Genomic DNA, 23,565 nt, shown 5'->3' on the forward strand with positions numbered 1-23,565 from the left:
TGGGCCAAACTTCCCACACAGAACCCCCATAACTAACGGAAAATACTCTGTTTTCTAACAGTTTTTGGTGACCCCTCTGACAACTCCTCTCGACCCCCCCCAGGGGTCCCGACCCCCAATGTTGAGAAACACTGCAGTAAAATGTGAATTCTAGTAGCAGTAGGTTGAATGTAGATATACAGTTTTTTAAATATATATATAACCTAAAAGCAAATGATTAAAGGCAGAGACAGAATCCATAGAGTTACACTCATTTTGCATAAAAACTACATGGGAAAAAAATCTTCCATATTTACATGAATCAATCTGATTTACTTGAGCCAGTCATTGTTTGGGAATCTTCAGGGCCAGGGGCTTCAAATTCCCATTCATTCACAATCCCTCTCAGTGTTCTTTACAATTGTAAGAAAGGAAGAAGTATAGAATTATGTATTGTCGAAGGCTTTCATGGCCGGAATCACTGGGTTGTTGTAGGTTTTTTCGGGCTGTATGGGCATGGTCTAGAGGCATTCTCTCCTGACGTTTCGCCTGCATCTATGGCAAGCATCCTCAGAGGTAGTGAGGTCTGTTGGAACTAGGAAAAGGGGTTTATATATCTGTGGAATGACCAGGGTGAGACAAAGGACTCTTGTCTGCTGGAGCTAGGTGTGAATGTTTCAACTGACCACCTTGATTAGCATATAATGGCCTGACAGTGCCTGGAGCAAACTTTCGTTGAGAGGTGATTAGAAGTCCTTGTTCATTTCCTCTCTGTTGTTGTGCTGTTGTAATTTTAGAATTTAGACACAAGCTGGAATGTGTCCAGAGGAGGGCGACTAAAATGATCAAGGGTCTGGAGAACAAGCCCTATGAGGAGCGGCTTAACGAGCTGGGCATGTTTAGCCTGAAGAAGAGAAGGCTGAGAGGAGATATGATAGCCATGTATAAATATGTGAGAGGAAGCCACAGGGAGGAGGGAGCAAGCTTTTTTTCTGCTTCCTTGGAGACTAGGACGCGGAACAATGGCTTCAAACTACAAGAGAGGAGATTCCATCTGAACATTAGGAAGAACTTCCTGGCTGTGAGAGCCGTTCAGCAGTGGAACTCTCTACCCCGGAGTGTGGTGGAGGCTCCTTCTTTGGAAGCTTTTAAGCAGAGGCTGGATGGCCATCTGTCAGGGGTGATTTGAATGCAATATTCCTGCTTCTTGGCAGAATGGGGTTGGACTGGATGGCCCAGGAGGTCTCTTCCAACTCTTTGATTCTATGATTCTATGATTCTATGAATTTTTTAATACTGGCCAGACTGCCTGAATACACTTTGAATATACTATAGAATTATGTAAATAAAAAGGCAAAACTAGAGAACATCATTCTTTTTGTACTAGAACTTGGGGTTCCTTTATGAAGGTTAAGTGGCGAAATATTCAAAATCAGGTCCTTCTTCACCTAAGGTACAATTAAACTGTGGAACTCACCGCCGTAAGAAGTAGCCATGGCTGCTAATTTGATCTTGAATCTTGGGAAACTGGAAACAAACCACAACAGAAAACTAGGATCTGCTGTAATTCAGTTTGTTTTAGAAAGCCTACAACAGCTTTTTGACTGTGTATTCCACGTTAAGTTGGCTTGTGAACAGTCTTTGGGTAGAAAATGAAGACAGAATGGAAATTCAGTAAACAAATGCAGAAAAAGTGATTATATGCCTTTAATTGTACGACAGACCTTGCGCTGATTTACAACCTTGTTTTTCAGGAGACGACTTTTCATTGATCCAGCAAGAAATCTACATGGTCAAGGAATGCAAACACTGCAACATCGTCGCTTACTTTGGAAGCTATCTCAGGTCAGGCCTTTCTTGTGATCTGTCTCATATAAAAATTATTTTCTGTGCCAGCTTCCTGGAGTTTTCTTCAAAGTGTATTCAGGCAGTCTGGCTATCAGCCAGGATGCCTTTGAGTTTGCTGTCTCTTGCAAGAGATATTCTTTATTATGGTCGGCATCTTCCTTCACGGTCTACCCACTTGTACTGCCACAGCTCAAAGCTTTGGAGTCATGGGATCTGTAGTTTGGGGAAGCAGTAACACTCTTTGGCAGAGAAAGCTAGAGACCAAGTGAAACTACAATTTCCAGGATTCCATAGCTTTGGACCAGGCAGCTAAAGTGGTGTTAAACTGCATTAATTCCACAGTGTATATTCACCCTGCAGAAGCACAATTAAACTCTTTTAGTATCTTTAATGTGCCTTCATGTACCAGCGAGAGTGCATCAGAGGCACTTCTAATGCACATCTGGTGAAATAATAATAATAATAATAATAATAATAATAACTGAAAGCTATGAAAATATTCCGAATATGTCGATGAAGCCGATAACGCTGAGAAAAGAAGCAATTTTTTGGCTGGGATGCGATGGCCTTGAAGTCACATTTTCTCTCCCTAAACTTGAGGCTGCATATTTTCCATTCCTTTGGAATTTTGCTCTTTGCCGGCCAATTCTCTGAGAATATGCCCCATCCCTCCTCACATCTGATCTTTTACGCATGGATTTTGACATCCAAGCATTCTGAACATCCAGCTTTTTTCTCTTTTGTTCCTCCAGAGAGGGGCAAACTGAGCAATGTCCCAAAAACAGCTAAGGAATGCGTTTGCTTTTGTCAGGGGTGGGAATCTTGCAAAACGTGAGATATCTTTGCACTGCCAGAGTGACTGGAAGCCCCTCTCTGGTCTGGAAAAACTGGAATTTTTTGATGCCCGTGCACAAGGAACCTTTGCAAAAGGCACCTTTTTGTTCTTTATTTTAGTTATTTTGAACTGGGAAAGGGAAGTGTGTGTCTTGCAGTTATTCTTGCACTGCAAAATGCAGCAGAGCCTTAGCCAGGTTTGCAGGATATTGCAGTCTTGCAACATCTGGAGCACTGCATGATTCCCATTTTTGGATTATGGGACTGTTAAAGTCTGCAAGGATTTGTGTCCTTGAGCTTCCCGTGGGGCTTTGATCTGACTGTTTGAAAAGGCCCTTGAGTTTGTTTATCTCATTTTTAAAATGGGAATTTCAGTGGCTGGGTGCGTGTTATCATCACAAAACGTCAATCCTCACAAAGAGTCTCAAGCAGGCATGGGCCAACTTGGTCCCTCCCTCCAGGTGTTTTGGACTTCAACTCCCACCATTCCTAACAGCCGATAGGCTGTTAGGAATGATGGGAGTTGAAGTCCAAAACACCTGGAGGTAGGGACCAAGTCAGCCCATGCCTGGCTTAAAAGATCCAACATTAAGACTGTTTGTTTTCTTTTCACAGCCGCGAGAAGCTCTGGATCTGTATGGAATACTGTGGAGGAGGATCCCTTCAAGATATTTATCATGGTATTTGGAAACTTATTTATTTCCTGGTTCCTATGCACTTCCCCGAGCAATTAGCCTGTCTTGCCCCCTTCCCTTGTATCCTAACAGGGGTAGATTAGGGTGAAATAATGCAATGTTGGCTACTCCGAGCGTGTTTTTAAATATAGCTGGCCTGGGGCTTAATTCACTATGAAGAATCCTGTCCAAACCTGTGGAAACATGTGGGAGGCCCTTGGTATTATTATTATTATTATTATTATTATTATTATTTACAGCTTTTATATTTATATGGTAGCGGTTATATTAGATGTCTGCAGTGTGTCCTGCATGGGACTGCCCTTGAAGCTACACGTATTTATTCAAGTCTCATGCACCATCAACTCTTAACGCGCACCTCAATTTTCAAAGCCCTGAAACCAAAAAAGCAAATGTAATGTGTAGCGGCAAAAAATGCACCCTTTGTAATTTGCCCAAAAAAGGTGCGCATTACAGTGGCTGCAGACTTAGCACACCTGCTTGAAAAACAAAAGTGTTAGAAGACCAAAGATTCCAGCTTCGGAAAAGAAGACCTTGGGGTGCAGACGACGATTAGACTTTGTATGTCTGCAAATCCTTCCAGACTTTGTTTATTCTGATTTAATACTTTTAATTAGTTATTTATTTTGAGTATTTTTACTCCGCCCTTCTCAACCCCCGCGGGGGGGGGGGGGACGGCTCAGGGCGGCTTTATTTATTTATTTATTTATTTCGAGTATTTTTACTCCGCCCTTCTCAACCCCCGCGGGGGGGGGGGGGGGGACGACTCAGGGCGGCTTTATTTATTTATTTCGAGTATTTTTACTCCGCCCTTCTCAACCCCCGCGGGGGGGGGGGAGACTCAGGGCGGATTTATTTATTTATTTATTTATTTCGAGTATTTTTACTCCGCCCTTCTCAACCCCCGCGGGGGGGGGGGAGACTCAGGGCGGATTTATTTATTTATTTATTTATTTCGAGTATTTTTACTCCGCCCTTCTCAACCCCCGCGGGGGGGGGGGGGGAGACTCAGGGCGGATTTATTTATTTATTTATTTCGAGTATTTTTACTCCGCCCTTCTCAACCCCCGCCGGGGGGGGGGGGGACGACGACTCAGGGCGGCTTTATTTATTTATTTATTTATTTCGAGTATTTTTACTCCGCCCTTCTCAACCCCCGCGGGGGGGGGGGGACGACTCAGGGCGGCTTTATTTATTTATTTATTTATTTCGAGTATTTTTACTCCGCCCTTCTCAACCCCCGCGGGGGGGGGGGGGATACGACGACTCAGGGCGGATTTATTTATTTATTTATTTATTTCGAGTGTTTTTACTCCGCCCTTCTCAACCCCCCCCCCTCCCCGGGGGACGACGACTCAGGGCGGCTTTATTTATTTATTTATTTATTTCGAGTATTTTTACTCCGCCCTTCTCAACCCCCGCGGGGGGACGACGAATCAGGGCGGATTTATTTATTTATTTATTTCGAGTATTTTTACTCCGCCCTTCTCAAGAAGTATATGACCACTTTCCAAAGGCGCAACAGAAGAGCCATGTTTTAGATCCTTCTTGTGGGTTTTTATACAATCCATGGATAAATCAAGAATAATTCCACAGAAAGGGGAAAGCACCGATGCCACCTTGGAGGGGGCCAACCGCTCTGGCCCTTGGCATTCACTTGCCCAAGATTCAAAAGGCCCAAAAGCTCTGTCACAACTGATATTGTAGGAAAAGGTCAGTGCTGCTTTCAGGTTCTCCGGGGTGGACTAAGATCTTGCCTTTGGCCACTCTACGCAGAGAAGGGTCCCTTTTGTGATAAGAGTTAAGATATAGTTGTCACATTGATTCATTCTTGGCTTTATACCTGAGTATATAGTAGGTATGGACAAACTATCGGCTGTATTGTCGAAGGCTTTCATGGCTGGAATCACTGGGTTGTTGTAGGTTTTTCGGGCTATATGGCCATGGTCTAGAGGCAATTTCTCCTGACGTTTCGCCTGCATCTATGGCAAGCATCCTCAGAGGTAGTGAGGTCTGCTGGAACTAGGAAAATGGGTTTATATATCTGTGGGATGACCAAGGTGGGACAAAGAACTCTTGTCTGCTGGAGATAGGTGTGAATGTTTCAACTGACCACCTTGATTAGCATATAATGGCCTGACAGTGCCTAGAGCAAACTTTTGTTGCGAGCTGATTAGATGTCCTTGTTTGTTTACTTTCTGTTGTTGTGCTGTTGTAATTTTAGAGTTTTTTAATGCTGGTAGCTGGATTTTATTCATTTTTGTGGTTCAGGAAACCATGAAAATGAATAAAATCTGGCTACCAGTATTAAAAAAACCTCTAAAATTACAACAGCAAAACGACAGAAGGGAAACAATCTGGGATATTTAATCACCTCTCAACAAAAGATTGCTCCAGGCATTGCCAAGCCATCAAGGTGGTCAGTTGAAACATTCACATCTACCTCCAACAGACAAGAGTTCTTCGTCCCATCCTGGTCATTTCTCAGATATATAAACCCATTTTCCTAGTTCCAGCAGACTTCACTACCTCTGAGGATGCTTGCCATAGATGCAGGCGAAATGTCAGGAGAGAATGCCTCTAGACCATGGCCATATAGCCTGAAAAAACCTACAGCAATCCAAATTATCGACTGTTAGGAATTGTGGGAGTTGAAGTCCCAAAAACCTGGAGGGTCGAAGTTTGCCCATGCCTACTATATAGGGTACTTGCCAAAATGATTGTACCTTGGAGCCTGATGACCATTGGAATGGGGCCATGCACACCGGCACACTCACACGCTCCAGTCCCTTGCTGGCTCTTGGGAGTTGCAGTCCCAATCTGTGAAGCATCCCAGCCATCCTCTCTCTTTTCCGGGAAAGAGTGGAGAGCCTTTTCTTTGTCTTCTTTTTCCACTTAGTCTGACGTATCTTGCTCTCTCCTTGCTGCTAGCAGCCATAGCAAAGAGATGGAGGAGTTGTTGGAGAATGTGTTCAATTAATAGGAAAACAATATAGTGAGGGATTTCCTGGCAGTGGAAATGGGAATGCTTACAGCATCCTACAGTCTTAGGGCCACAGGAGGGGTGGAAAGTATATATTCTTGGAGAGGAACTCAGGACCATCACAGAAGGCTCTGATGCCTTCTCCACGAAGAGGAAGACTCATGCTGGAGAAGGTAGTCCTTTAGTCTGCAACTTCCATCAGTGGGCACAATATAACGGGAAGGGTTAAATGCCCCAGGTCAAAAGCTAAGGGTAAGCATGGGTTGTCAGAGCGTCCAAAACAGAGTGGTTTAAAACATCAATCTTTAGATCAGTGGTTCTCAGCTTGGGGTCCCCAGATGTTTTTGGCCTACAACTCCCAGAAATCCCAGCTAGTTTGCCAGCTGTTAGGATTTCTGGGAGTTGAAGGCCAAAACATCTGGGGACCCACAAATTGAGAACCACTGCTTTAAACTACAGCTCTCAGAATGGCCCTAAAGCAGCAGTCCAAAAAAAAAAAAACCTAAACGTCCCAACCTCTGTACTAGACTAGATAGATTTTTTAGCCGGATCCCATTATCTCAGTGGTTCCCAACCTGTGGTCCCCAAGAACAAAACTATGTATTGTCGAAGGCTTTCATGGCCGGAATCACTGGGTTGTTGTAGGGTTTTTCAGGCTATATGGCCATGGTCTAGAGGCATTCTCTCTCTAGGAGAGAATGCCTCTAGACCATGGCCATATAGCCCAAAAAACCCTACAACAACCCAACGAAACTATGGTCTGCTGCCTCACCATTACTACACCGTTGCCTCGGAATCTCTCGTGAAGCCCTCTTATAGTGCCAAGGCAACAGGGATGTTGTGAGGGGAGAGATTACTAGAAAAGATTACTACTACCACATCAACTCTAGATGATTAAATATGGTTTTCTGTGGGAGAGCGTATGGCGACTGCTGGATGGCATATGTTCTGGATCAGAAACTAGAGCTGATGTGGTCTATCCAATGCAATTTTCTGAATCAACACCCCAAATAACAGAATTAATCTAAAGTTGACCAAAAACTGATTCGTAATCCTTTTATTTATTTACAGCATTTATATTCCGCTCTTCTCACCCCGCAAGGGACTCAGGGCAGATTACAATGTACACATATATGGCAAACATTCAATGCCAATTAGACATACAACGTATATAGACATACACAGAGGCCATTTAACTTTTCGTGTCCGCCAGGGGAGCTGTCACTTTCATTGTCCATCTGTGACACTGATGAAGTACTTCTGCATTCCCCACATGCTTTTGCTAGAGTGCTTTTTGCTGGAGTCTTTTTATGGCCTCATAAATTAGTTAATTAGCCTCCCCACACATAGGTGGTACCTGATTTTCCTGCTTGACAGATGCAACTGTCTTTCGGGTTGCAAAGGTCGACAACAGGCTACACAAAATTGGCTGGAAGCTCACTCCAACCCGGGCTGGCTTCGAACTCATTTTGGGACTAATGTTGGAGAGTGGTCCCTGGTCAGAGTGGCCCCTGGTTAAAAAAAAGGTTGGGAACCACTGCATTATCTACATTCGGGTCATATAAACTAGGGACAATCTGCTGTGGCTTGGTTACACACTTTGTTTACTTTTCCTTTCAGTGACGGGGCCACTGTCAGAGTTGCAGATCGCGTATGTTTGCAGAGAAACATTGCAGGTAAACAATGACTGTGGATCCTTTGGGGTTTCTGATGTGTTTGATGAGCACCAGGAACATGCCTCTTTCAGCAGGAAAACCCTGGACTTTTTATTTGACTTTTCGGCCAATTGCATGAGCTCTGCGCCTTGCAGACGACAATTAGACTTTGTATGTCTGCAAACCCTTCCAGACTTTGTTTATTCTATACAGACTTTCTTTGTCATGTTCTGCGCTCCATTTTTCTTGATTTTCTTGTCCTCATTTTTAAAATTCCTTCTGGTGGTGTGCCATGCGTGTTTGTAAGTTCTGTCCAGTTCTGTATTTTTGTTTTGTTCATGTGTTATTTATATTGATTGCATGACGACCAGAATTTACTTGAAGTTCCCAATTTTAGGACCTTTCACCTGATGTCTACTAGGCGTAGAATCATAGAATCATAGAATCAAAGAGTTGGAAGAGACCTCATGGGCCATCCAGTCCAACCCCATTCTGCCAAGAAGCAGGAATATTGCATTCAAATCACCCCTGACAAATGGCCATCCAGCCTCTGCTTAAAAGCTTCCAAAGAAGGAGCCTCCACCACACTCTGGGGCAGAGAGTTCCACTGCTGAACGGCTCTCACAGTCAGGAAGTTCTTCCTCATGTTCAGATGGAATCTCCTCTCTTGTAGTTTGAAGCCATTGTTCCACTGCGTCCTAGTCTCCAAGGAAGCAGAAAACAAGCTTGCTCCCTCCTCCCTGTGGCTTCCTCTCACATATTTATACATGGCTATCATATCTCCTCTCAGCCTTCTCTTCTTCAGGCTAAACATGCCCAGTTCCCTAAGCCGCTCCTCATAGGGCTTGTTCTCCAGACCCTTGATCATTTTAGTCGCCCTCCTCTGGACACATTCCAGCTTGTCAGTATCTCTCTTGAACTGTGGTGCCCAGAATTGGACACAGAACATTTATGGTGGTGGCTCCTTACCTGTAAAATGCCTTGCCAGTGGGAACACGAGCTCGCCGAGATTTACTATCCTTTCGTAGAGCTTGTAAAACTTATTTATTTAGGCTGGCATTTAAACCTTACTGATCGAATTATTCCTTAATTTTAATGTTATGTATTACATGCGTATATTATGAACCGTTCTGAGCCTTCGGGGAGTGGCGGTATATAAAATTGATAAATAAAGAAATAAAATATATATTTCCATCAGTGGCATCTCTCACGCCCATGGACCCACACCACCACATACCACAGTCAGAGGCGGCCCTAGGTAATTTTCAACGGTAAGCAAACAGTATTTTGCCCCCCCCCCCCCCAACCAATCACTGATACATATTTTCTGTTCATCGTGGGAGTTCTGTGTGCCATATTTGGTTCAATTCCATCATTGGTGGAGTTCAGAATGCTCTTTGATTGTAGGTGAACTATACATCCCAGTAACTACAACTTGCATATGTCAAGGTCTATTTTCCCCCAAGAGCACCTCAAGGCAAAATCAAGAGCACCCAAGAGCACTCCTGGACAAAATCAACTATACTGTAAATGCTTACTTTGTGTAATGGCTTGAGCCGCCCCTGACCACAGTATTGTAGCTAAAATTGTAGAAAAATTGATGAAATGAGTGACTATTGAGAAATAAACAGCAGTAGCAGAAACAGCAGTGTGTGCATGTAGTGCATGCGGACAAAACCACATTACTGAAAGCGCCCTTGTAATTGGGTAACAATGACAGCTCTGAATGGAGAACATCTAGTTTTCAAGATATCAAAAAAGTAGTCACCATCTAGGGACTACAGTGCATCTAAACTTAAGCTGGTTGGTCAAACAGATATACTTGCGGTTATATCTGACTAAATTGATATTTGTATTTAAATGCACAACACATTGGAGTCCCCCCAAGAGATGCCACAGAGTTTTGTTATTAACTACCACTGTATTCTAGAACATTTTGGTGGTTTTTGTTTATGTATTTGTCATATTTAGGGAGTTTTTTTCAGGTTGATTGGTGCATTTGTGGTCTGCGAGTATGTGGGACTGAAATGGTTTTTAAGGCTGGGAGAACGACAAAGTCTTTTCTGCCCCATAATGTCAACGTCCGGTGAGCCTCTTTGGGAAGAGGATCCCACAGCCATCCTCGGTTTTACCCAAAGAGGTTTTGCTTGTCCTGCCTTTGTCGCTTCGGAATGAGGCCCTCAATTCTTGTCAGGTAGATCAGGACAGACAGGAACAAGGGCTCTTCCTCCCTGTATCTGCTCAGAAGGCAGCCCTGTTGAGTTCAATGGGGTTTATCCTAATGTAAGAAGGTATACAGCAAGCACGGTCAAACTTGAGCCCTCCCATTTCTTTTATTTACTCATAGCCCACTTTTCCCTGCACACCTTTCTCCAAAAGCCAGTGTCACTTGCAGTAACAACACTTTGAATATCCAGAAACGCAGACCGTAGCATGAGGTTTGACCCTTGAGGCAGTGATATTTTGCAAAATATCAGTGCGGCAGCCTGAAACTTATTTGTCACACCCCTCAAAGTGTTTCAGAGGGCTTTCCTGGCAATGTTTGCCTGGAAGGAATTCCTCTTCCTTCCTCGGAGGCTGAGAGAATGTGACTTGTGTCATCCAGCTGAGACACAAACCCTGGTCTCTAGCGTCATAGGCCAATGCTCAAATCATTGCCCCACATTGGCTCTCAGCCTGAAAATACCAATAACAAAAGTACAAAAGTAGTACTTCAGGTTTATGTGGACATGTGCAGACTCCAAGAACAAAACAGTTAAGAAATTGCTCATTTGCAGGCATTAGGTGTGTGTATGCTCTTCCTGCTCCTCAGTGTGAAATGGCTGATGACTTGTTCACAGCTTCACAATGTGCTAAATTTTTGTGCAGCCGTTCAGCCAAGGACTGGGGACAGATTTCCCGGTTTGGGCCATTAACAGCCTTGCCGCTCCAATCATATCAGGCAACAAGTTCCTCTCTTTCTTTTCAAAAGTGGCCCAGAGGTAATTGAATAATGGCCACAGAGCAATTAAAACCTTCGCTTTCTCTGTATTGTGAATCTTTTCCCTCCTCCCACTGCTTTGCAGAAATGCTTCCGTTGGATTTTAATCCCAATTAATACGTATGACATATTCTGAATTTGAGAAATACTTATTTATTTATTTATTTATTTATTTATTTACTGCACTTGTAGACCGCCGTTCTCAGCCCTGGGGCGACTCAAGGCGGTGTACAACATATAAAATCAGATACAACTTGCAACATAAGCAATATCACAAACAACATTAAACAGCATCACTATCAATAATACAATTACACTAATCATTCGTGCCATCTCATCGTTGAGTCACAGTCCAGTCTCGTTATCCATGTTCCGTTCCAATCGTCATTGCCAATTGTTGTAGCACTTACTCAAACGCCTTCTCAAACAACCACGTCTTTAGTCTCTTGCGGAAAGTCATAAGGGAGGGCGCCAGTCTGATGTCCACAGGGAGGGTGTTCCACAGCCGGGGGGCCACCACCGAGAAGGCCCTGTCCCTCGTCCCTGCCAGGCGTGCCTGTGAGGCAGGCGGGATCGAGAGAAGGGCCTCCCCGGACGATCTCAAAGTCCTCGTGGGCTCATAGGCCGAGATGCCGTCAGACAGGTATAATACTACCATCTCTATCATGTCTTAGGTTGTTGGGAATAAGTTCCACTGAATTCCTAGGTTGCAGTTAATCTATACAATCCTTTAAAATAAATTTCAGCATTATTAATATGTAATTTTTACAAAATTTTCATTTGCAATGGTTCAGGAAAATAGAAGAATGATTCTATCTTCACACCAAACCACATTGTTGTCGTTGCTGCATTCCTCTGAGTCATTTCTGACCTACAGCAACTCTATTGCAGGGTTTTCATAGCAAATTTAGTTCAGAAGAGGTTTGCCATGAAATGGTTGGCCCTCCTTTAATAGAACTGCCAAAATATTGCATTGTAATTATTGTGTTAGAAATATTCCAGAAAAGTTTAGTATGCTATACATACCTTATACTACTTATATTATTTTCTTCTCAAATTTCCACTTTTTTCCTTCACCCAATGTGTACTTTATTTATTTATCGTGTCAGGAGCAACCAGACATTTGTATTACATTTTTAACAAAACAAACAAACAGACAAAATGCAAAGTTTGCAGGATTGGTAGTTGATTATCTTTTTGTTTAGTACCCAACCTGTACTAAACAAAAATATAATAAATATTCAAATTGTCGAAGGCTTTCATGGCTGTAATCACTGGGTTGTTGTAGGTTTTTCGGGCTATATGGCATGTTCTAGAAGCATTCTCTCCTAACGTTTCGCCTGCATCTATGACCTCACAACCTCTGAGGATGCTTGCCATAGATGCAGGCGAAACGTCAGGAGAGAATGCATCTAGAACATGGTCATTTAGCCTGAAAAACCTACAACAACCCAATGTTCAAATTGACTTCTCGCCTTCCAACTATATTTGACATTGTCACAATCCAGTTCCTTCATCTGCGTTTCCATTTTTGAGTGTATTCTCGTGGCTAAAATCATATAATGTGATAACTTGAAGTTCAGGCTTTTGGTTTGTTCATTCATTAAGGCCAATAAGAAAGAAGTCACATGTAATTCCACTTTGGTTTTCAAAATCTCTTGGATTTCATACAGAGTCATTTTTTTATTCATATATCACATTGCTTCCTAGCCTTGGTAGTGTTTTCACCCACTTCAAAGTAGTATTGTCTGGGGCTGCTTTTAATTTTGTCTTCCATCTTGAAGTTGCCTCCTCATTTTTGTTCCTTCTCTTTCCCTTCTTTTCCAAAGGGACTTGCATATTTGCACATGAAAGGGAAGATGCATCGGGACATTAAGGTAAGTGGTTTACCTTACCTTCAGAGAGTGAAAACTTTCTCAAGTCTAAGCTGATTTTCTGAAGGCAAACAAAAGTTTGGAATGTTCTTGAGTGTTTCTTTTGTTTGTTTGGTTTATTTAGGGTGCAAATATTTTGCTGACGGATCATGGGGACATCAAGTTAGGTAAGTGAGTTATGCCCTTGTAAGTTTCCTTGAAAGAGTAGTCATACAGTAGACCTCTGCAGGAGTCTACTGTATACCATGCAGCTGTGGACAAGTCTACGTAGGGACCACCAAACGCAGCAGCATTGCCCAAACACACATCAAGGAACATGAAAGGCACTGCAAACGACTTCAACCAGAGAAGTCAGCCATAGCAGAGCCCCTGAGGAACCAACCTAGACACAGCATATTACTTGAGAACACAGAAATGCTGGACCACGCTAACAACTACCGTGTCAGGCTACACAGAGAAGCCATTGAAATCCACAAGCATGTGGACAATTTCAACAGAAAGGAAGAAACCATGAAAATGAACAAAATCTGGCTACCAGTATTAAAAAACTCTAAAATCATAACAGTAAACAAAGAACACTCAAAAGCAGGGGGACTCCAGACAAGAAACAACCAGAGACAGCTAATCACCCCTCAACAAAGGATTTCCCCAGACAGTAAGATGTCACACCTGAAACTGAAAATGCTAATCAAGGTGTCCAGTGGAAACATTCACACCTGCCTCCAACATACATGAGTTCTTTCTCCCACCCTGGACTTTCCACAGATATATAAACCCTGTTTTCCTAGTTTCCAACAGACTTCGCAACCTCTGAGGATGCCTGCCATAGATGTGGGCAAAACGTCAGGAGAGAATGCTTCTGGAACATGACCATACAGGCCGGAAAACACACAACAACTCAGTTGACAGACAGTGAGGCCAGTTGAGGAACATCTTTCAGGTGCCTCTACACTACAAGATGAATGCAGTTTTACCCCACTTGAATTGCACTGCCTCAGTACTGTGGAGTTGACATTTGGTGAGGTGCCAGAGAAAGCTGATGTCCATATGAAAATACAACTTTCACGATCTCATGAAAGTTCTAGCATCTCTATGTCAGTGGCTCTCAACCTGTGGGTCCTACAACTTCCAGAGATCCCAGCCAGTTTACCAGCTGTTAGGATTTCTGGGAGTTGAAGGCCAAAACATTTGGGGATCCACACACTGAGAACCACTGCTCTAGGTCTTCTAATGTGATTCTGTGGTCATCATGAAAGTTGCCGCCCTGAGTTGCCTTCGGGCTGAAAAGGGCGGGATAAAAATGTAGTAATTAAATAAATTTTCCATTGTAAATTTCACTTAAGGGGCAGGTTGGAAGGCCTACAGTTTCCTAGAAAGGTGTTCTCACAGGTAAAATAAAATAGCATTTTCTTGATTTGTCGTTTTTCACTTTTACAGGGACCTTGTTCTCTAACCCCGGCAAATGAAATCACTTAATACTTTCCACTTTAGACTATACTGTGTGATTTTGATGTTGTTGTTCATTTGGTCAGTCGTTTCCGACTCTTTGTGACCTCATGGACCAGCCCACGCCAGAGCTCCCTGTCAGCCGTCACCACCCCTAGCTCCTTCAAGGTCAATCCAATCACTTCAAGGATGCCATCCATCCATCCATCTTGCCCTTGGTCGGCCTCTCTTCCTTTTGCCTTCCATTTTCCCCAGCATAATTGGGAAAAATGGAAGGATTTTAGTTATTACCATAATCATTAATGGAATGTAAGAGGAAGATTTGTAGGAAGAACTCTTCTAGGTGCCCCAGTGCAATATTTAAGGCAACTTCAGGTGGACCTAGAGTTGGAAAACTAGAGATTCCTAGAGAAGAATTCAATCATGTTGAAAAGAATAGCAGTTTTACATTGGACACTTTCAACTTTTGCAGGGGTTCTAGGTTCCTCACTCCAATTTACCTATCATAAACCACTGAGACCAAACCTTCAGGAGTTTGTCTAATCCTCTAATCCCTCTTTGAAGTCATCCTGTTTACTCTCCACAGGAGTCTCATCCAATCCTGTTTGGTAGAGATGATTTTTTTCTTTTGTCGTGCTAGGAGCGACTTGAGAAATTGCAAGTCGCTTCTGGTGTGAGAGAATTGGCCGTCTGCAAGGACGTTGCCCAGGGGATGCCCAGATGTTTTGATGTTTTACCATCCTTGTGGGAGGCTTCTCTCATGTCCCCGCATGAGGAGCTGGAGCTGAGAGAGGGAGCTCATCCACGCTCTCCCTGGATTTGAACCTGCAACCTGTTGGTCTTCAGTCCTGCTGGCACAAGGGTTTAACCCACTGCGCCACTGGGGGCTCCTATGGTAGAGATGATGGGAGTTGTAGTTTGACTCCTCTGACATCATTTTGGGAAAGGCAGGATTGGGGGATACTGGTGTATATGACCCATATAGTTATAAACCCATTAGCAGTCATTCCTGTGCCACATGAAGGGCATTGCTAACAAAAGGTAAACCTGGGTCTGTTTCTGTGCTCCTGAGAAGAGAATGTCTGATTTTCCTGATATTTTCTTTGTGCAAAGTGGAAACTTCTTCCATCCTTTCTTCCGCAGCTGACTTCGGCGTAGCGGCAAAAATAACCGCCACCATTGCGAAGAGGAAGTCGTTCATTGGCACGCCTTACTGGTAATAAATTCCTTGGGATTCTCCAGACAAGGGCCTGGGAGGTTGACTCAGGGTTTCCAGACCGGGCAGTAAAGAGCCTGAAACAGATGCTTTCGGCCAAGGATGCCGTGAGATGACGGCAACAGGCTTGGCTTTTGGACCTTTCTTTCCATCTGGGTCCCTGCTATATATATATTACCCATTTGAGTCGTGCCAAATGTCTTCTGTCAGATTCATGTATAGGTTCACTTTAATGATTTATTGGAAATGCCTCTCCATGTGAGCCAGAGCATGTTTGATTCAGCAAGTCTTTCACAGTTTGGCAGGTACATTTTTGCTGTGACAGACATCCCTAAATTACTCATTTGCACGGTCATTTTGGTCTGCTATCAGAAATACTGAAAGCAACAGAAATTCATCTTTCCTTGCAATAAACCCCAATGCAGGGTACATGTGCATCTTCTAAAGCATACCTTCAACATGTCCCATTTAGTCTTATTAAGACTTCTCCAGATCTCTTTCAAAAGTAAACATATATTTCTATTTATCGGGACCGTAGGTGCAAATTAGAATTCTCTGATCTTTTGCAAATAGATTTTCTGTTCCAAAAAAGTTGATTACTTCTGGTTTTTTATTTCATGACAGACGGATACAGTTTTAAGTAACCTGCATTTTTAAACTAGGTTAACAGTTGAGCTGCTTTGAGTCTCCTGCAAGAGAGATAAAGCAGGGTATAAATATAATACTAATAATAGCAATAGCTTAATAATGGCTGGGAACTACAGTTCCGAGGACTCCATAAGGCAAGGAATGACATCAATCCATATAATCTTCACCTCACTACTTCTGAGGATGCTTGCCATAGATGCAGGCGAAACATCAGGAGAGAATGCCTCTAGAACATGGCCATGTAGCCCAAAAAAACCTACAACAATCCAATGTGGACTGAGGTTAACCCTGTCAAGCCACAGACAGCGCACCAGCCATAAACAGTGGTTCACCAAGAACTGAGCAAACCTTCTGCTGCCAGTCTGAATTTACCCAGCTGGGGAACTCCCAAATTGGATCCACACCACATAAATAGAGCAGTTTGATACTGCCCATGGCATGTGGAGGTCTGTCATTTAGAGAATTACATGATATTCTCTTCTGTAGTTCTTGTTGCACACCTACATGTTGTTGTCTTCTTCTAGTGACCCTAAGGCGACACACTTGTGGAATTTTCTTGGCAAGATTTGCTCAGAGCGGGTTTATTGTTTCCTTCCTCTGAGGTTGAGATAATCCGGCTTCACCAAAGTCACCCAGTGGGCTTATCATATGGCCAAGTGGGATTTGAACCCTGGTCTCCCAAGTCATAGCCCCAGTATTCAAACCACATCTGCTCTCATTACCTTTTAGAGATTTACAACAACAATAACAACAATAATAAAGCTTTATTTATATCCCACCACCATCTCCCCAAGGGGACTCGGGGCGGCTTACATGAGGCCAAGCCCAACAAAAATTCATCAGTAAAAAACAACAACAAAGCAAGCAAGCAAATAAAACACAATGTTGTTCATTCGTTCAGTCGTCTCCGACTCTTCGTGACCTCATGGACCAGTCCACGCCAGAGCTCCCTGTCGGCCGTCAACAACCCCAGCTCCTTCAAGGTCAGTCCAGTCACTTCAAGGATGCCTGGAACACAATACAATATCATAAATAACATATAAGTAGTAACACACAAGAGTTTTAAAACACTGTGGGCAAGGCCAGATGTAGTAGATTCAAAATTTAAAATACTGGGCAGAAGTAGGGTATCTAAACAGGGGGTTTTAGAGGGTAATGTAGGGAGATCAATCCAATGGGTAGATAAAGTGCTTCAGAGGAGAGATTGCAGAAAATTGGTCAGATAAATTGGTTCAGGGGAATACATTTGCGATTTTTAAGTACACCCCCAAACAATATATCCCAGGATGCCATATGATAGGCACGCAGATCAAACTGTGACAACTGTGTAGTTTGGATGTTCCCCTGGAATCCTTTGGTATAAAAGGCTGGTGGGTTGTGCCTCTCTTGCGTTCTAAGTAGCACAGGCCTGGTTTGGTTTTACAAGGTTAGCAATGTACTAGCAATGAACAATGAGTACAAGTACTAGCAATGAGTTGTGCAAAAGGTTCTTCCATCTAACACTGCTGTTGTTTTCCCCTGCATCAGGATGGCCCCAGAAGTAGCTGCAGTGGAAAAAAACGGGGGCTACAACCAGCTCTGCGACATCTGGGCTGTGGGCATCACGGCCATTGAGCTGGGAGAGCTCCAGCCACCCATGTTTGAGCTTCACCCCATGAGGTCAGTGGACAAAACATCAGAGTGCCACTTTAAATTTGCCAACACATAACCTAGGAATGGCAACTGCTGATGATCAAAGGCCACACACCCCTATCCTTGTATCCAATGGGCCACACCATTGCATTTCAGTGCACACGGCCTTCTGTGTCACTTCTGGTTGCCATTTTGGCCAATTTTCAGCTATTTTTATTTCTGTTTATGGGAGAAAGTGGGAAAAATAAACTGGGTCCACTTAATACCAAATATGGAGAAGGGGGTCTGGGGCTTTTGCAGTAGTTCAGAAGGGCTTCAAGAGGCTGCCCTTTGGGTTCCTAAAAGCTGCATAAGGCCTGCAAGCCTGATTTTGTCCATTTCTGATTTAACCGGTGCAATGAAATTGGGGTGGTGGTGGTGAGGAATCTGTTAATTTAGCAATCACTTGTATATATATCTGGCATAGCCCAGGTGCCATTGAGACTGCTGCTCGCCTCCTTTCTCTGAGAGGCCTTCTTTGCAAATGTCTTCATGTCAATGATGGGCAGACTCACTCCCTCCTTCCTTCCTTCCTTCCTTCCTTCCTTCCTTCCTTCCTTCCTTCCTTCTTCTCTTAGACATGTCATCTCTATTTCCCACTGATACCACAGAGGACCACTTCACTTAGCAGACAGATAGACAAACATACATGCATAATTTAACACACACACAAATGAGTGTATATACCCAGAGTTACTCAGGTGTTGTTGGGACCACTGCTCCCCTGCCTTTATCCCTTCTTTCTCTTTTCCTCCACTCATGGAATCATAGAGTTGGAAGAGACCTCATGGGCCATCCAGTCCAACATAATGTTTCCTCTTTCACTTCCTCCTTTTTTCTTCTCTCCTCTTTCTCCATTATTTTCTTTCTCATCTCTTTTCTTTCTTTCTTTCTTTCTTTCTTTCTTTATTTCTTTCTTTTCCCCTTCCCCTCCTCCTTTCTCCCTTCTCTGAGAGAGCCTACCTCCCAATGGCTCCATGTTAGCATGGCTCTCTTTCTGGCTTCCTTCCTTCCTTCCTTCCTTCCTTCCTTCCTTCCTTCTTCCCCTCCCCTCATATACACATCACCTTTCTTTCCCAGAGACATCACAGAGCCACTTCACTTAGCAACAGCCAATCCTTTACCTACCAGTAGGCAACCCAGTGACATCACTTCACTATTTATCTATCTATCTATCTATCTATCTATCTATCTATCTATCTATCTATCTATTGTGTCATCAGCAACCATACCATTGTATTAGATTTCTAACAGAACAAAACAAACACACAGATTAAAAAAACAAACAAACACAGATTTTGCAAACTTGGTAGTTGGTTAAATGTCCTTTGACCAGTATCTGGCCACATGCAGTGCCTGTGGTGTTGCCGCAAGAAGGTCCCCCATTGTGCATGTGGCAGGGCTCAGGGTGCATTGCAGCAGGTGGTCAGTGGTTTGCTCTTCTCCGCACTCGCATGCCGTGGATTCCACCCTGTAGCCCCATTTCTTAAGATTGGCTCTGCATCTCGTGGTGCCAGAGCGCAGTCTGTTCAATGCCTTCCAAGTTGCCCAGTCTTCTGTGTGCCCAGGGGGGAGTCTCTCATCTGGTATCACCCATGGATTGAGGTGCTGGGTTTGGGCCTGCCACTTTTGAACTCTCGCTTGCTGAGGTGTTCCAGCGAGTGTCTCTGTAGATATAAGAAAACTATGTCTTGATTTAAGTCGTTGACGTGCTTGCTGATACCCAAACAGGAGATGAGCTGGAGATGTCTCTGCCTTGGTCCTTTCACTATTGGCTGCTAGTTCCCGGCGGATGTCAGGTGGTGCAATACCGGCTAAGCAGTGTAATTTCTCCAGTGGTGTGGGGCGCAGACACCCTGTGATAATGCGGCATGTCTCATTAAGAGCCACATCTACTATTTTAGTGTGGTGAGATGTGTTCCACACTGGGCATGCGTACTAAGCAGCAGAGTAGCATAGCTGCTGAGTACGCAGCTATGCTACTTCACTGAGCAACAGACTTTGTTGTACAGACAGACATATATGCATTAAGACTTTATATGTATTCATAGATTTAGTTCACTTTTCCCCTTCCAAAGAAGGAGTCACCGAATATGGCTTCTCGCCAGAAAATATTTTTAAAGCTCATCCAAGAAAATGTATTTATGAGTTAAAACCAGCACCCACTTGCATCCCTCAGGCCACCAAGACCTCAAGTCAGTAAATGAAATTCAGCCTCCAGCAGTTGTGTGTATTCGCTCTCAGCTCAGTGGGATGTTTTTCTTGTCTTTCAGGGCCCTCTTTCTCATGTCCAAAAGCAACTTTCAACCTCCAAAGCTAAAGGAAAAAACAAAATGGTGAGTCTGATTGTCTCGTCCCTTTGATGGTCTCTTTGTTCCCAGTGAAAGCAGGTTAGGAATGCCTTTTTGAGAGTTGATGTCACCCATAAGGATCAAGTGAAGGGAAGAGCAAAACAAGGGAAGTCGCACTGAAGATGCCTTAATATGCAGCACGTGAAGAATCTGATATTGACAAGCTGGAATGTGTCCAGAGTACAGCGACTAAAATGATCAAGGGTCTGTAGAACAAGCTTTGTGAGTGTAAAGGAGACACCCAATTTGTAACGGTTTGTAAAGAAGCCACTACTTTGTAAGGACTTACTAAATTGATAGCACAACAAATAGCTTGTAATGTTGATTTGGTCTTTCTTCAATGTGTAGCGTGGCTTAACTTGAAAGTATTTGTAACAGAGACTTGGCTTTAGAAGAAACTGTAACAAGTTTATTGAAGTACAGAAGAAGCTTGATGGTTTCAATGTTTCTTAACTCTTAGAGGCACATATCTTCAGAGGTTACATTTATAACATTTCATAAACCAACTCCTAAGAGGACTATTCCTTCCACTAAACATGTTTCAAGCTTATTTTCCTTCAAAATGTGTTTCTTTCTTTAACAGATTACTTCAGGTACAAGCTTATCTTTCCTTATGTTATTTCTGTTGCAGTAAAGATTGGCCTCTTTTAAATTTCAATTATTTTATTGCTCGTCCTAAGCACTGAGATACAGGCAGTCCCCGAGTTACAAAACTGTCCCAACTTACAACTTGAGGACAAACTCACACAACCTCTCTTGTTTGTAACTTGGGGACAGCCTGTCGTTATTCATGCCTCCAGTTCCCTCTTGCTAACATTTCTTCCAAGTGATGTTTGCTTAAGAGTGGGTTTGTTTACCTGATCTGACCCAAATCCGAGGCCTGTTTCAGTCATCACTTGAATAATGCAGCGCCTGAGCCTAATTCCTCCTTGCGCAGCCCCAGCACATCATATTTTTTCCATCTTCTTTATAAAGGTCATCGACATTCCATAATTTTGTCAAAGTGGCACTCACCAAAAACCCAAAGAAGAGGCCAACAGCAGAAAGGCTTCTCACAGTAAGTCTGCCTCTGTCTTTTGGAGCACATTCATATTGCATTACTGTGAATGGACTCAATGTGTGTGTGTGTGTGTCTTTGCACCAGGAGGTCTCACATCTTGAGGCTTTTGTCAGTGTTGTAAAATATGTTGAATGCTGAAGTCAGTGCAGAATGCTTGCTTATATGTACAAGTATCTTTGGATTCAGATTCTACTCAGATAATTGCCTGTTCCGCTATGAATCATGTGTTCAAGTTTCCAAAGACCATGACTGCTTTCTTTAAAACGGCAGCTCCAGAGAATTATAGAAAATTATGGAAAATATGGAAACCTCGAGTGCAAAAGTTGCTGGAAATTGAAACGAAAGAACTAGGCCTAGCTTTGTTCATGCGAAATATTAAACTGTAAATTAGTGTTAGGGGAGATAGCATGTTCAATGTGTCCTTGAAGGCTTTCATGGCCAGAATCACTGGGTTGCTGTGAGTTTTCTGGGCTGTCTTGCCATGTTCCAGAAGCATTCTCTCCTGACATTTCAGCCACACCTATAGCAGGCATCCTCAGAGGTTGGAAATGAGGCAGTTGAGGTTTATATATCTGAAATGCTGTCCAGGGTGGGGGTAAGAACTCTGTTCTGTTTGAGGCAAGTGTGAATGTTGTCATTGGTCACCTTGATTAGCATTTAATGGTCTTGCAGCTTGAAGGTTTGGCCGCTTCCTGCCTGGGGGAATTCTTTGTTGGGAGGTGATTAGCTGGCCCTGATTGTTTCTTGTCTGGAATTCCCCTGTTTTGAGTGTTTTTTCTTTACTTACTGTTTTGGTTTTAGAGGTTTTTTGAAATACTGCTAACCAGATAGGAAACAATCCAGCTAATCACCTTTCAACAAACAGACTCTGAAAATAGCTTCAACATTTATCCATTGGCACTGAGCTTCTCAAACTGGCAACAGAAAGTGACCTCGTGCCACCATTTTTAGAGGAAAACAGAGGCACTGAGGGTTTCGCAGCTGCTTGAGAGAGTGGACAGCAGATATTTTTGCAGGTTTTCTACACTTGGGAGGAGCTTTCATGTGTTTAGAGACAAGGTAAAGGTTTCCCCCTGACATTAAATCCAGTCGTGTCCAACTCTGGGGGTTGGTGCTCATCTCCATTTCTAAGCCGAAGAGCTGGCGTTGTCCATAGACACCTCCAAGGTCATGTGGCCAGCATGACTGCATTGAGTGCCGTTACCTGCATTGAGTGCCGTCTACGTGGGGTTGCCTTTGAAGACGGCTCGGAAGCTCCAATTAGTCGAACGCTTGGCAGCCATGATACTAACAGGAGCGGAGCGCAGGGAGCATACAACTCCTCTGCTGCACCAGCTCCACTGGCTGCCGATTTGCTACCGGGCCCAATTCAAAGTGCTGGATTTGGCCTTTAAAGCCCTAAACGGTTCTGGCCCAACCTACCTATCCGAACGTATCTCGGCCTATCAGCCCACCAGGACCCTAAGATCTTCTGGGGAGGCCCTGCTCTCTATCCCGCCTGCTTCACAGGTGCGGCTGGCGGGGACGAGACACAGGGCCTTTTCTGTGGTGGCCCCTCGGCTATGGAACGCCCTTCCCATGGAGGTAAGATCAGCCCCCTCGCTGATGGTGTTCAGAAGAAGATTAAAAACCTGGATGTTCGAACAGGCATTTGGTTAATCGGTGCAATGAATGTGATGATTACAGGAATGGTACAGGACGACAAAACTGGATCATGATTTTAGTTACGAGATGCATTGGGTTGTTATTGCTGTGTCAATATTGTGTATTATGTTTTTGTGGTTTTAAATTGTATATTGTTGATTGTTGTACCTTTGTTGTAAACCGCGTTGAGTCGCCGTTAGGCTGAGAAACTGCGGTATACAAGTAAAGTAAATAAATAAATAAATAAATACCTTCTCACTGGAGCAGTACCTATTGATCTACTGACATTTGCATGTTTTCGAATTGCTAGGTTTATAGAAGCTGGGGCTGATAGTGGGAGCTCATGCCGCTCCCTGGATTCGAACCTTCGACCTTTCGGTCATCAACAAGCTCAGCAGCTCAGCGCTTTAACCCACTGCGCCTCTGTTTAGAGACAAATATTTTCCAAAATTCATGAAAACGTTTTAAAAATTGAAAAGTTGGGCTTTGAAGAATAATAGGGTGCGTCAAGGGCCATGAAAAGGGGACCCAAAGGTCACTTGCAACCTATAGGCCAGGCCTGGGCAAACTTAGGCCCTCCAGGTGTTTTGGGTTTAAACTCCCACAATTCCTAACAGCCTACTGGCCCAGGTTTGCCCAGGCCTGCGATATAATGATTGTTAGTCTAAAGCGAGCACCTGA

The 23,565-nt window shown here is 43.5% G+C and overlaps 1 protein-coding gene across 3 annotated transcripts in view; it reads left to right on the forward strand.

Annotated features, from left to right (window-relative positions):
• Positions 1-23,565, forward strand: part of MAP4K5 (mitogen-activated protein kinase kinase kinase kinase 5) — a 152,155-nt gene that overhangs the window by 71,591 nt on the left and 56,999 nt on the right. For all 3 annotated transcript variants that reach the window (XM_067463137.1, XM_067463138.1, XM_067463139.1), the window contains exons 4-12: positions 1,734-1,824; positions 3,277-3,341; positions 7,960-8,015; positions 12,804-12,851; positions 12,973-13,015; positions 15,438-15,510; positions 17,686-17,817; positions 20,103-20,165; positions 21,156-21,237. In XM_067463137.1, coding sequence (XP_067319238.1) covers positions 1,734-1,824; positions 3,277-3,341; positions 7,960-8,015; positions 12,804-12,851; positions 12,973-13,015; positions 15,438-15,510; positions 17,686-17,817; positions 20,103-20,165; positions 21,156-21,237 — 653 coding nt within the window. The remainder of the gene's footprint in view (positions 1-1,733; positions 1,825-3,276; positions 3,342-7,959; positions 8,016-12,803; positions 12,852-12,972; positions 13,016-15,437; positions 15,511-17,685; positions 17,818-20,102; positions 20,166-21,155; positions 21,238-23,565) is intronic.

Source organism: Anolis sagrei, chromosome 1 (assembly GCF_037176765.1).
Source record: "Anolis sagrei isolate rAnoSag1 chromosome 1, rAnoSag1.mat, whole genome shotgun sequence".
Classification (NCBI taxonomy): Eukaryota; Metazoa; Chordata; class Lepidosauria; order Squamata; family Dactyloidae; genus Anolis; species Anolis sagrei.